Raw genomic sequence first — 15,049 nt, forward strand, 5'->3', positions numbered from 1 at the left:
TCACTGTTGTGGCCTCTCCCGTTGCGGAGCACAGGTTCCGGACACGCAGGCTCAGCAGCCATGGCTCACGGGCCCAGCCGCTCCGCAGCATGTGGGATCTTCCCGGACCGGGGCACGAACCCGTGTCCCCAGCATCGGCAGGCGGACTCTCAACCACTGCGCCACCAGGGAAGCTCCCCCGTTGGATTTTTGAAGGACTTTTTTTTAACTTCAGAGAAGTTAAAGACAGTCGATTTAAAGTGGATTGCCTTATTTATTCCCGTTCCTATTGTTTCTGTGGTAATTTTTCGCATTTTCTTAGTTTTTACCCAGCTTTCTTGATCCCAGTCATCATTCAGTATTAGGGAAAGAATTACTCTGACCTAAAGCAGCTGAAGGAGAGGAAACACAGTCTGTCATTAGAGAGATAAGAACTGTGAATTGAAAGAGAAGGAGCCTGCTTTAGGAAAGGTTTGAAATGTTCATTATCCGTCCATCATGGTGGCCACGAGCCACATGTAGCTACTGAGAACTTGAAATGTGGCTAGTATGATTACGGAAATGAAATTTGGATTTTATGTAATATTTTAAAAGTTAAGTTTTAATAGCAACATGTGGCTAGTGGCTGCCGTATTTGGCAGCGCTGCTTTAGAGGACTGCTGACACTAGCGGCCCATACAGGTTTCAACTATAAAACAGGATGTGATCCTTGCAAAGGGGCCTCACGGGTAAGACCTGTGGGCCCTTTTATCTAATCTAGTATTGTGATTTGCTTCTCCAGGGGTCAGTGAACAATAGGAAGTTACTCAGTACCTTACATATATAACCTTTGCTCATTTGTCAGATTCCAGTCATTCTGGAAAAAAAAAAAAATGCACTTAACTCAACTTTTATTGGATACTGTTTTGTTTTAAAATTTCAGGCTGAAATGCCCTATATTAAATTTAATCAACCGTGTTAAGGTACAAATTATCATACAAATAAAGTGGTTAAATTAAAGTGGATCCCCTCCCTTAGCTCAGTGGAGTTGATGATTTTACTGGAAAGGATTTCTTTAACTAGCAGACTTCCATTGGGAGGCACTAGAGATGAAAGTAAGACCAATTTCAGTAGCAAAGAACCCTATCAAGTCAACGAGGGTGGGGAAAAAAAACAGGCTAGAGAGGAAGGAGATTGAGGAAGCCGGCAGGTCCATCAAAATGCAACTGCAGGCACTCTTACTCCTCTCTTCTTCTTGCTCTTGGCTGAAGGCATTTCCCAATTCTGTAAGGGTTCAAAATAAACTTTTTCTTCAAATGACTGGGATTTCAGTCAGTTACCTGACATGGTATTAGTTATTCTTGGAGAAGGGAAGGATTCAAATTGGAACATATGATGTGTAAGAATACATTTGGTTGTGCCTTGGTAAACTTGTTCTCTTAAAACCTATATGTGGTGAGTTAGCTAATCAGTTTTTTATAACTGATCCATTGCTTTATCAGCTTGATTATAAATGACTTTTTAACCTTTATAGGAGAATTGTATAGCACCCCAGCTCATAACAACTGTAAATGACTATCTAGGTTTACCTGAATATTTGTCAACCTCGTTGGAAGGTCATTTTTCTGTCTTTGCAGAAAGAACGGAAGGAGAAAATTTGGGACCCTGTTCACAGAGTCGCCCTTGCAGAAGCCTGTCGAAAGCAGGAAGAATTCGACGTTGCCAACAATTGCCTTTCCCAAGTTGGTGCTAGTCGCTTTTATTTAAACGTTACCATGTTCTTAGAGAATTAATAGACTCTTTTTCACAAGTTTTAAGTTGTTTACTTTTACAAATTTTTCTTTGCTTATTTTTCCTCAAGTCAGTTTACATATGTGTCTATCAGTTGTTTAAAAGTTCTTAACAAACATAGAATACGCACACGTAAAAGTGCATAACTCCTAAGTGTATTGTCATGAATTGTCACAAAGTGGGCACCCCACATATGCAGCACCCCAGCCCCTCTCTTGCCTCTTCCTACTCACTGCTGCTTCCTCCCCAAAGCAGCCACCATCCTGATTTCCGACACTTATCGAACGACTTTAACCTGTTTTGAATTTTGTAAAATGGAATCATACAGTATGTGTTCTTCTATGCGTAGCTGCTTTCGTTTGATGTTTTTTGTGAGATTCCTCCATGTGTGGGGTGTTGCAGTAGTTTACTTTCCTTGCTATATAATTGATGGGCCACGATTTATGTATCCATTCTGCAGATTGATACTTGCTTTGTTTTCAGTTTTTGGCTATTATGAAAAATCCTGTTTTGAAAATTCTTGTGCTTGTCTTTTGATGGGTTATAAAGTGATCGTACCAATTCCACAGGAAGCGTACAAGAGCTCCCATTGTTCAACATCCTTGCTGTTACACTTTTGTGAATCAGTTTATAAAATGAAAATAATTCTTGGTTTAGTGTGAAAATAATGAGTGCTAGCTGCAGAAACTTTCGGGCAACACAGGCATGTAAAGTTTAGCGAGTGAAAGCCTCTGAAGTGCCACCGCCCAGGGATGGTAACAGCAACTTGACATTCGTCCTTCTAAATTTTTCTTTTAATGCATGCATTTCTTTTCTTCTAATGAATTTTTTAATTGAAGTATAGTTGATTTACAGTGTTTTAGGTGTACAGCAAAGTGATTCAGTTACACATACATATATGTATATATATATTCTTTTTCAGATTCTTTCCCATTATAGATTATTACAAGATATTGAATCTAGTTCCCTGTGCTATACAGTAGGTCCTTGTTTATCTATTTAATGTGTAATAGTGTGTATCTGTTAATCCCAAATTCCTAATTTATCCCTCCTGCCACCTTCTGCCTTTGGTAACCATAAGTTTGTTTTCTGTGTCTGTGAGTCTTTTCTGTTATGTCAGTAAGTTCATTTGTATCATTTTTTTAGATTCCATATGTAAGTATATCATATGGTATTTGTCTGTCTCTTTCTGATTTACTTCACTTAGTATGATAACCTCTAGGTTCATCCATGTTGCTGCAAATGACATTATTTTGTTCCTTTTTATGGCTGAGTAATATTCTATTGTATATATGTACCACATTTTCTTTATCCATTTATCTGTTGTTGGACATTTAGGTTGCTTCCTTGTCTTGGCTATTGTAAATAGTGCTGCTATGACCTCTGGGGTGCATGTATCTTTTCGAATTGGAGTTTTCCTCTTTTCCAGGTATATGCCCTGGAGTGGGATTGCTGGATCATATGGTAGCTCTATTTTTAGTTTTTTAAGGAATCTCCATACTGTTTTCCGTAGCGGCTGCACCAGTTTACATTCCCACCGACAGTGTAAGAGGGCTCCCTTTTCTCCACATCCTCTCCAGCATTTATTATTTGTAGACTTTTTAACGATGGCCATTCTGACCAGTGTGAGGTGATACCTCTTTGTAGTTTTGATTTGCATTTCTGTGATAATTAGTGATAGATACTAAGCATCTTTTCACATGCCTGTTGGCCATCAATGTGTCTTCTTTGGAGAAATGTCTATTTAGGCTTCTAATGGCATGCATTTCTTAATCAGAAATGCAATTGTATTAGTGGTTCTCAGCCCTAGCTGCATATTAGAGTCACATCAGGAGCTTTAAAAACTGTCAGTGCTTGTGCCCTAGAGAGGAATTAAATCAAAACCTTGCAGGGGAGGCAAGCATTTTTAAAACTCTTCAGGAGCTTTAATTAACATGCAGCTTGGGTCAAGGACCACTGGCCTGTATAGATCTACGTACACATTTAACTTTTATTAATCTGTGTACATCATCCTTTTTTAACAGCTGTATAATCTTCTATTAGATCAAGATTTGTTCTTCAGCCTCCTATTGGAGACGTGAACTATAGTATTTCAGGTGCTACATATAGACAACTAACTTTATAGGAGAGGGATCTGAATTTAATTATCCTTTTTATATTGTATGCCAGAATTGTTTATATAATTGTCTTTTTCCTTAAGGAGGAGTAAATGTTGAATATATTGGATAAATAAAAATGAAGCACAACTTCAGATTTTGGGAACATGTAAAACTTAAATTTTTATTCATGAGAACTGTTCAGGTGAATGTAGGGCAGTCTAATATAGTATGTAGTTTAAAAAAGTGCCTAGGTTGAAGCATATGAATTTCCTGTTTTTGTAGATCAAAGTGGTTGAATAGCAGCTTCTATGTACTTGGTCATGAACATAGTATGTACTTAACTTAGCGAATTCTAAAAGAGGTAAGACTATTCATGGTTCCTGTTATTTATTTGGGTTCTTAAGAAACAAATTTGAAATGGAAATGTTCCTGATATAAAAATCTAAAAGTCGATAGAGAAACTATTGTATAAAAATTTTAGCATTACTTTTGGAAATGAATTATACAATTATAGGTATGTGACCAACACCCTTGGCCAAATGATAGCACCATTTAGCATGTAGCACCGTGTCTTTCCCAAAGCAGCTGTAGGGAGTGACTGAATATGATAGTGAGTAAAAGAAGTATTTTTTACTGTTTAGTGTTTTAATTGTTACTGCCACTACACTGGACTACAAGTTGCACAGATATAAAAAGAAAATTTTCTTACATTTTTCCAGGGTAAAATGACTTTACTCTTGGGTCACACTGTGTCTTTGGTGTCTTTGGTTGTATGTTAATATCACTTTTCAAGAGCACAAATTTGATGTGCTAATATTAACGTCTGTTTTAATCATTTAGGCAAATAAACTGATGAAGGAGGAGCTTCAGAGTCAAGTGGAATTGCTTAACTCTTTTGAGAAGAAATACAGTGATCCTGGCCCTGTATATGACTGCTTGGTATGGCATGATGGTGAGACCTGGGGGTAAGCCGTGTGTTTCCAGTTCTTGATTTAAAAATCATTTTATCTGCTCTGAAGAACATTAAACCCTCAGAACTGCCAGGAGATTTGGTTTATGTGACATTAATATCTCCAGGCAAAGCTACTTGAGGGCCAAATTGGCTTTTGGGTAGTTTTAGATAAGCCTTTTGAACCTCTTAATATTTTAGACACGGAAGCTAATAACCCTTATCTGTTTTAAAGAATCTTATTTCATTAACCAGATAGTAGTCATTAAACAGATAATATTAGCAGGTTGATGATTGGTGTATGTAGAAATGTTCCTGATTGAAGCTGGGCAGTTTGGAAAGTAAGTGCACGAGGATGTTGCAAAGCATCTACTATAAAAGTTTTAAGGGCAGAGGAGGAAAGTTGGGTAAAGATTTACCAACAGAGACCTAGTAGCTAAGTTGAAGCGAGGCAGCGTGATGCGGGCAGCAGCGTAGAGCTCAGATCTGAGACGGAATCCTAGCATGTGAGCTTGAATGCTTTATCTGCACCTCTCTAGGCCTATTTCCTCACCTGTTAATTGGGATAATAATCGTACCTCCTTAGAGGGTTTTGTAAATCTGATGTTTCTAGGCATAGTAGGTACTGGATAAGTGTAAGCTGTATCTGCTGCTTCTACTACTAATAATGATGATTTATACCAAGTTACCTATCACGTACATTTTCTACTTTCTTTCTTAGTGAATCATACACTGCAGCTGTGTTTCTTTATGTCAGCTAGTTTGTCTTCTTGAATTACGATCTGTGTAGAAGCAGGAATATGTTCTTAATACAGATATTTAGACATATACATGTTTCAGGGTCGCTGCAATAAACCAGGGACCCTTCCAGAAATTGTTTTGTAGTTTGAGTCCCTGCTCATATGCAAAGAATTGTTTCCCGAGATGTGGCAAACACAGAACAAGATACGGTGATTTGATTGCTGTCTCTTGTTATTTAGTTTATAATGGTTAAAAGGGGGCTTTCCTCTCACAGATGTGGGTAATAACTCATCTTTGATAATGGGTATATAAAATTGTCAGTTGAATAGGAAATCTCTACTCCATTTGGGCCTGAAATTGGTAATAAAATATTTGCATATAACAATATTTCAATCTAGATGATAGTTGATACTCATGCAACTTTTCCATGTATTGTAGTATGTTTTGGTGTGTGTATATGTGCAGGTGTGCACACATTGTGAACAGTTTTTTTCCAAAAGCTTTGCAGAAGCTTTGATCAAGTGTTCGTAATATTAAAAAGTTGTTCAAACATATGGTTTAGTAAATTTTGGGACATCTACCCCGTGGTATAACACGATACAGTCATTCCCAGTCATAAACCTTCAGTGATTTTTGTCATGGGAGAGGAGGCAAGGTTAAGTGTGAGGAAGATACTAGATACAAAATTCAGTGTATGTGGAAAATTTACTACAAAACACACAAAAGGACTTAAGGAAATACTTTAATGTTAGCGGGGATTGGGTAGTGGAGCAATAGGTGGTTTCAATTAAAGTATTTATACAGTTGCTGAAAGCACTGCAGACTACGTTGTCCTAAGGAGAAGGGCTTGGGGTTAGGATGTCCAGGGGGCCAGTGTATGTTTCCAGAAAGTTTTCTCGGTCATTAAGGCAATTGACAAAGAAAGTGATAAGTGTAATAGTTTGTCAACAGTATGCTGAGACATCTTGAAGAATTTTTGTGTTGGAAATGAAATTTAATCAAATACTAAGTGAAGTGAAATCTGTGATAACTAGAAAACATTTTAGAAAATGTTAGTATAATCAATGAAAAACACAGCAGAATCATGCTTTCAAGTGCTACTAGAAATAATCTAACTTTTTTTGCACAATACTATATATTGTATGGGACTTTGATTCCCCCACCCCACCTCAGAGTTAGATCCAGAATTTTTTGAAGCGAATCTTAAAGATCTCAAATCACCTAAGGCAAATCTCGGCACTGTCTGCAGGTGTTCTCATGTCTCATGTCAGAAATGCCAACCATTTCTGAGGGGAGGTAAAGTGACCTTAAGTGTCTGTTTTGTTTCAAGAATGTCAGGTCTGCGTTCCCCTTGACACAATTCTACTAATTGTTAAATCGCTGTCTCTGCACTTAACCAGGTAGCCTAGTATGACTGCACTCAAGTATTTGCCAGGATGCACAGTGTCAAGTACTGTCCCTCAATAGGGAGCAAAACCTGGTTAGAGAAACACTATAGAGGACTACGTAAAGGAAAGACTATTAATTGGTTTCTTTTCAGTGGTTTTTGACCTCGTTTCAGTTTTCCTTTGAGAGTTTGATGAAAAGTGTGGATTCTTTTCACACACACATACTCTAATCCTGTCCACAGGCCTTCTCTGTCTTCTAACAACTGTCCCTTGAGTTAAGCTGACCAGACCTTCAGAAACATATACCCTTGCGCCATGTTCACATTTGCGCTCTGTGGAGTTATTTAGTGAAGTCCCTAAGTTTTGTATTTGTGTTTTGATATACGGCGCTTGAACTGTTGGGTCCCTCCACGTAGATGGTGGTTAGAAGAAGTGCTCTGTGAAATGTGTCACAGTATTTGCTGTGAGAATGTTGTTAAAAGATGTTGATGCCTTCTTTCACCATTTGGCACATAGCTTCTTTGTACCAAGCAGACTCTCTAGAGGCTGCTCCATGGACTCCAGACTCTAGAAGCAAGTAGTCCCTGGGAACATCTGAACCTGACTAGGAAGCATCAAGCATCAAGAGAGATGTCATTGAAGGGTCAGCACAAGTTAGCTGAGCAGAGGGTAGGAAAGGGGGTTGAGGGTAGAGGGGAAAGATCCAGAGAATGATGGAGGAACTGTTAGCAGTTCAGTGTGTGATGGCCTGCGTGAGGGAAAGGGAGGACTTGAGAGTGATTTCCAGCATGGAGGCTGGCCAGGTACTTAAATTTTGGCATCAGTGGTGCTGCTTTCTAGCAGATGCGGAAGATTTGTTGGCATATGTTTTATCCGCTAACCTCAGCTTTGATTCCATTTGATATGCTGCTTGTTTTCTCTTTACCTTACTTTCCCCGTAAGTGTTCATTCTCCTGTGTCTTGCTATATTGTACGTATTTTTTTGAAATGCCGTAAATCATTTTAGGCACACATTGGAATATACATAAAAACAAACCGATGATTTTGCTGTAGTGTGTTAATGAAATGTATGCCTTAGTATTTATAATAACGCCCTCTCTACACTATACTAGTGGGCTCCCGTTAATTCATTATAGCGATTGTGATTGATGTACTTAGCTTGTTAAAACACAGTTGTTCTTATTTAGAAAATGAGCAGAAAGGTCTAATAGCTAAACACATAATGGTTGACCCTTAAATGACATACGTTTCATTTATGACTGTTTTAGATTCATTTAGTTTTAATCAGACTGTCTTCTAAAGTGTTTGGAATATATATTTTAAAAATTACAAAGTTAATAAAATGAGGAAAGAGCAGACAGGAGGACAACCATAAAACTGTAGAAAATGCTTCTTGTGAAAAACAAATATTTGCCTAAGGCTGTTACAAATGTGCGTCCGAGGCGCCGTATAGTTCATCTAGCTTCGAGGGCCCACCTACGCTGTTGGATTCATGAAATCAGTTCTAAAAGAAGCAGAAGGAAGCAGGGCCTAAACTGTGTTGTCAGAATCACCCCAAACTATTCTAAAGGTCGAGGCTAAGCTTTGGTCTGATTCCTTAAGCAGATAGATGGTCTTGTGCCTGGAGTTTCATGAAGGACAGTTCCTAAAGCTCTCTGTACATGACTTCATTTAAGGGCTGGTTCCTGTAAGTTATTTTACCTCATCTTTACTGTCTACTCCGTGAAACAGGCAGTTGCCATGTTTGTTATGGTAAAAGCAGATAGAGTGGTGAGAAGACATCTGAGAAACAGTATTGCGTGATTTTTAAAAAAGTAAGAAAATAAGATAAATTTCATTACCTACTCTTTACCTCTCTTTATTCTCATCTTACAGAGCCTGCATTGCTTCGAATGAAGATGGGGATTTGAGTAAATCTACTGTTTTGAGAAATTACAGAGAGGCCCAGGAATATGGCTCTTTTGGCACAGCTGAGATGTTGAATTACTCCGTTAATATATATGATGATGGAAACCTGCTCTCCATAGTGACGAGTGGAGGTATTCTGCTTCAGATTTGCTAACTAGAGATAAATTTACAAAGTGGTAAGGTGACACATTCTTCTAGCCAGAAGCAGCCTTATAGAGAATTTAATCGAATAATCCCTACTAAAGAACTAGGTCTGGAATAATGGATGTGACTTGATTCCCTGGAAATTCCCTGGCTTCTTTTAAAGCCATAACCATGTAGGCTCCATTCAAGGAGTATAAGCATGGTCCAACCACAAAAAATACATCAGCATAATTCATCTTATGAACAGTAATTTCACCTCCAAATATTAACCCTTGAAAATTCACCCATGAGTGCAAAGAGTCGGGTAAAAGGATCCTCACTACAGCATTCTATGTAATTTTGAAAAAGTTGTAAACTTTTTAAATACCCATCAGCAAAAGAATAGATTTTTTAAAAAATTTGTGTTATTCATCCTGTGGAATACATTATATAGGAATGAAAATGAATAAATCTACATATTCCTGTATGCACAAATCTCAGATACATAAACTTTACTGAAAAAAATGTATTCATGGTAAAACATTCGTGTAAAATTTTTAAACATGCCAAACAATACTGTATTATGTTTATGTGTGTGTGTGTGTGTGTGTGTGTGTGGTAAAAATATGAAAACATAGGTGGGAAGAATGTGCGTACCAGCTTCAGGGTAAGGGTAGTGGTTACTTCTGGGGAGGGAGAAGGAGAGTGAAGTAGGACAGCCAGCTCTTTCCCTCCCCCTCCCCAAGCTCTGCTGAGGTATAGCTGAAGTACAGGAAACTGCACATATGCATACACACGGCTTGGTAAGTTTTGATATGTGCGTACACCCAGGACGCCATCACCACAGTCAAAATTACGAACATATTCATCACCCCCAGAAGTTGGCATGTCCTCCTTATAACCCAGCCCTGTCTCCACGCACATCCTCGGGTAGCTGCTGAACTGCTTTCTGTCCACTCTAGATTACTTTACATTTCATAGAATTGTATATAAATGGAATTGAAGAAAATTTCTTTTTTGCCTGCCTATTTCAGAATCCATATTGTGACTGTAACTGGCTTGTTCCTTATTGTTGAGTAGTGTTTCATCATGTGCATCCACCATGGTTGGTTTATCCATTCACCTGTTGATGCACATTTGGATTGTTTCAACAGTTGTGTACAGGTCTTTGTGGATTATGTTTTTGTTTAATTTGGACCAGTATCTGGGAGAACTGGTTGGGTGTGGTGGTTGCCTATTTGAGACTCTCGGAGCTCCTCTTCACAGTGGCTGCTCCCTTAACACCCCGCAGCAGAGTGTGAGTGCACGGCCCCACCCACAGTTGCCACTGTCAGGCTCAGAACTGTAGTAAGAGGCATCTCAGTGTGGCTTTCGTTTGTATTTTCCGGGTGACTAATGAAGTTAAACATCTTTTCATACTTATATTTGCCATTTGGTTATTCCCTTTTTGGAAATGCTTTTTCAAGTGTTTTACCCATTTTTCTTTTGAATTTGAAAGAGTTATGTTATATCCAGATTATGTTCTGGATATAAGATCTTTGTCAGTTACATATGTTGCAAATATTTTCTCGCCTTTGTGACTTACATTTTCACTCTCAGTGAACAGAGTAGAATCCAGGGTGGCAGAATAGTGTATGTAATTCATTTTTTGTGAATTATCGTTAAGAGACTTAAGATAATAATACACTGTTAGATGTTAAGATAAGACTATATTTTTATTACTTTTATTGTGATTAATAATGTGCAAATTGAATCTAATGGTTAAAACTTGGAGTCTCTGAGGATGTTTTATCAGCTTCTCCCCTTTTTGCCTCTAGGAGCTCACGGAACACACGTAGCTAGTATAGCTGCCGGGCATTTTCCAGAAGAACCTGAACGGAATGGCGTGGCTCCTGGTGCTCAGATTCTTTCCATCAAGATTGGTGATACAAGACTAAGCACAATGGAAACAGGCACAGGCCTTATCAGAGCGGTGAGTATTTGTGAGCTGGTGACTTTGAAGACTAATGGTTAATGATCATGGATATTTTCAGGTTTATAAAGTGCTATGGCTTTACAAAAAATATTGGAACTGTATTTGGTGTACAGGACTTTGTTTTTAAAAGCAAAAATGCTTAATTCATTTAAAAAATATTTTTGAAAATTATTAGGATAAAGTTTTTTTGGAAATTATGAAAATATTATTTATATTATACTCTCACTTCTAGTAAATCCCTTAGGAAGCTATTTTGAGCTACTTTAAAAAGCAAAAAGACCTCTTAGCCAGCTTGCTCCGTCAGTGTGAGGAGAATTTATTATTCTGCATTTCATTCTAACATATGAATTATATTTTACTTCAGCGAATTTCGACTTTAATAAGAACCATTCCATGCCTCTTCCTCTCCCCAACTCCGCTCTGCAAATGCTAGTTTGTTTCTTATTGACCACTTCCTGTACTCTGTGACTCCCTCCTACATTTTTTTAAGTTTATCAACCATATGCCTGAGGATAACTTATAAATTTAGATTTGAATTGGAATACGATTGGTTAAGAAACTATGGGACTCCATGCCTTTATTGTACTGGCTCATCTGTTTCTGTAAATGGCTGCCTAAACTGGACTCTTAATCTTTTCAATAGATGATAGAGGTTATAAATCATAAGTGTGATCTTGTCAACTACAGCTATGGAGAAGCAACTCACTGGCCAAATTCTGGGTGAGTGTTCTTTAGCACTTGTCAGCCATAGAAGCTTAGCTGATGAAAAGTATTAAATGCTTTTTAGAACTGGATTGGATATCACAACTGAAAAAGAGCAGACTCGGTGGGTAGATGATAACTGTCTGTCTCTGAGAACCCCGCCCCTATTCCCACAGTCACATCTTTGATGTAGTTTTCCCCTCCTAGCCAGCCAGGTGGACCCGAGGGCCCATCCGTCATTAGAATTCCTCATCCATACGCAGCCTGACCTCTTCCAGGTGTACTTTCCTGACAAAGTCTAGACTTGTGGAAGCCCGGCAGATCCTTCAGTGATCCCACAACTCATCTGCCCGGGTCTGTGGAGGTCACACTTATGTCATACTTTGTTTATGACCACGAATCGGAGATGTTCGTTAGCATCGTCTTTGGTCACACCGCACATGCCCTTCCACTCCTGGACAGCCATTTTACACCTGCTTTTCTCCTCGGAGCCTTTCAGCGACCTCCCCTTTCATTCCTCAGCTGATGTCCTCACGTCTTTCTTTCCCAGAGAAAACAGAAGCACTCAGAGGGAACTTCCATGCCCTCCCTGTGACCTGTCTGACCCAACCTTCTGCCTTCCCTTGCTCTGTAATGAAAGAAGTGCTGGGATCGAAAGCCACTCAGGCACTTACGATCTGGCTCTCATCTCCTCTTTTCTCAAAGACTGCTCCAGCATCATCCCTCGCCTTTCCTGGGTTGTCATTACTACACAGACATGCTCTAGTACCTGCTAGCTTTAAAATTAACTAACTAAAAAACCTCTTCATTTCACACAGCCTTCACTTACTTTCCCAGCAAAACTTAGTTACGTATGTTCACTGTTTTCCAAGGACGTGTCTCACTGCCCCACCCCGTCCCTGTGCCGTCAGAATCTTCCTGCCGCCAAGTCCACTGGCTTAGCCTTGACCTCGTGTTGCCTCACCTCTTTTTCCTTTATAGTAGTAACTTTGAAATTACCTTATTTAGACTGTTTACTTATTGATGAGCTCTCCCCCACCACACCATCCATATACACCCACCATCCACATACACCCACCATCCACATACACCCGCCATCCACATACACCCACCATACACATACACCCACCATCCCTATACACCCACCATCCCTGTACACCTACCATCCACATACACCCACCGTCCCTATACACCCACCGTCCCTCTACACCCACCATCCACATACACCCACCGTCCCTATACACCCACCATTCCTCTACACCCACCATCCCTATACACCCACCATCCACATACACCCACCATCCACATACACCCACCGTCCCTATACACCCACCATCCCTATACATCCACCATCCACATACACCCACCATTCCTATTCACCACACCATCCCTATACCCCCACCAGCCACATACACCCACCATCCACATACACCCACCACCCACATACACCCACCATCCCTGTATACCTACCATCCACATATACCCACCGTCCCTATACACCCACCATTCCTATACACCCACCATCCCTATACACCCACCATCCACATACACCCACCATCCACATACACCCATCATCCACATACACCCACCATCCATATACACCCACCATCCCTATACACCCGCCATCCACATGCACCCACCATACACATAAACCCAATCTTGTATATCTCAGGATTATGTGACATGCTGAAAAAGACACAATGACTGGAATCAAGACTGATGAGTGGTTGCCAGGGCTTAGACGGGAACATGTAACTACAAATGGACAGATAACCCCAGGGAGATTTTTTAATGAGGTGCTAAAATTATTACTGTGTTTATGGTGGTGGTTGCACAGGCTATACATGGGTTAAATCTCGAAGAACTGTACACCAAAGAGAAAATCAATTTTACTGTATCTTAATTTAAAAACTAAAATTTTAAAAAGTTAAGAAACAACACCTTGATTTTCTCAGATCACTGGTACTAAGTCCCTTGTGGGGCAGGAAAGGCATGTCTCCCAAGTTCCCTCTCAGTTGTTTCATCCATGAAGGTAATCTCGCCCCTTCTTCTCTTGCTTCAGTAGCTTGATTACCTCAGTGTATTTCTTTCTCTCCTTTAACCTCCCTTCTTTTAAAGTCTTCTTTCCCTGGTGTTCTTTCCTTCACATTTATCACTTTGGAGTGTCCTTGGCCCTTTACCTTTTTTATATTGACCCCATTTTCCTCCTGTGGTCTAACTTCGTCTCCTTTAATTAATACCAGTACATTTTTCTCATATGCTGTCAAGCTCTAACCAGATTTCTCATACTTTAAATCCTGCATTTCAGTTCTTCGTCGTGCCTTATTTCCACTTTCACCTTTGCCACTCATCACAGCTGTGTGTGGGGATCCCCGAGGAGTCATTTCTGAATACTTTAAGTGGTAAATGGCGGTGGACCCCTGTTGTCCCACCACCCAGTCACTGCTAATAGTTCAGTCTTTGCTCTTGGTCCTTTTGTAGTTTATTTTCCCCACATATATTCAGTTTTGTATCTAGCATTTTCCCCATGTGTAACCTGGGGCCTCCTAGCTCCTTCCCTCCACTAACACCCAACGAGGGTGTATCTCTTGGAATGGCTGTATCGTGTTCCACCAATGGTGGATGTGCCGAAATTTACTTAACGGTGCATTTGAGCGTAGTTTGGTGTTATAAACACTGTGGGCTTAGGAGCTCAGCACTTGTGGTTTGAGGGTGTCCTGAGTGATTCTAAAGCACCTCTCTTGATCCACAGTAAGACCACCGTCTTACTTCTGCTACTTAGAACCCTTGTTTTGGTTTGTTTTTTCATATACACCATGTTTGAAAATATTTTCACATTATGGTCATATATTTCTTGAAAAGTGGAACAGTTTTATATGTTCAGCGGAATTGTCTCTCTCTTTCAGGAGAATATGTGAAGTAATTAGTGAAGCCGTGTGGAAGCATAACGTAATTTATGTTTCAAGTGCTGGGAATAATGGCCCCTGCCTTTCTACAGTCGGGTGCCCAGGAGGAACCACATCAAGTGTGATAGGTTAGTTTCCTGTTTTAGAAATAGACTTAAAAACAAGCAGGCAGAAAACCTCAGTTCATCCAATGTTAACTGTATCTCTACTCTATGCAAGACACTGTGAGCCTTAAGTAGATCCTTAGGAAAGTGAAATCTACTAGGGGCTTGCTGATCTAGAATTTCCCCTACAGCAGCCTGGGGTAAGGGGTTTGCTGGAAGTACAGATGCAGGCATTACAAATGTGCAGTTACCTCTGCTTTGAGAATTTGGGCAAGGCTTTCTGAAAGCAGTGTGAGAATGAGGATTTTAATAGGTAGGAACAAGCAAGGGAAGGGCTTTCCAGGCTAAGTAAACAGCATAAATAAAGACACTTGCTTCACTTCTTATTTATAGTGTAGGACAATT

The 15,049-nt window shown here is 39.7% G+C and overlaps 1 protein-coding gene across 2 annotated transcripts in view; it reads left to right on the forward strand.

Moving 5' to 3' along the window:
- The window catches only part of TPP2 (tripeptidyl peptidase 2), a 68,848-nt gene that overhangs the window by 18,414 nt on the left and 35,385 nt on the right, over positions 1–15,049 (forward strand). For both annotated transcript variants that reach the window (XM_060079868.1, XM_060079869.1), the window contains exons 4-9: positions 1,596–1,700; positions 4,689–4,813; positions 8,802–8,965; positions 10,775–10,929; positions 11,576–11,652; positions 14,541–14,668. In XM_060079868.1, coding sequence (XP_059935851.1) covers positions 1,596–1,700; positions 4,689–4,813; positions 8,802–8,965; positions 10,775–10,929; positions 11,576–11,652; positions 14,541–14,668 — 754 coding nt within the window. The remainder of the gene's footprint in view (positions 1–1,595; positions 1,701–4,688; positions 4,814–8,801; positions 8,966–10,774; positions 10,930–11,575; positions 11,653–14,540; positions 14,669–15,049) is intronic.

This window comes from Mesoplodon densirostris, chromosome 17, assembly GCF_025265405.1.
Source record: "Mesoplodon densirostris isolate mMesDen1 chromosome 17, mMesDen1 primary haplotype, whole genome shotgun sequence".
Taxonomy (NCBI): Eukaryota; Metazoa; Chordata; class Mammalia; order Artiodactyla; family Ziphiidae; genus Mesoplodon; species Mesoplodon densirostris.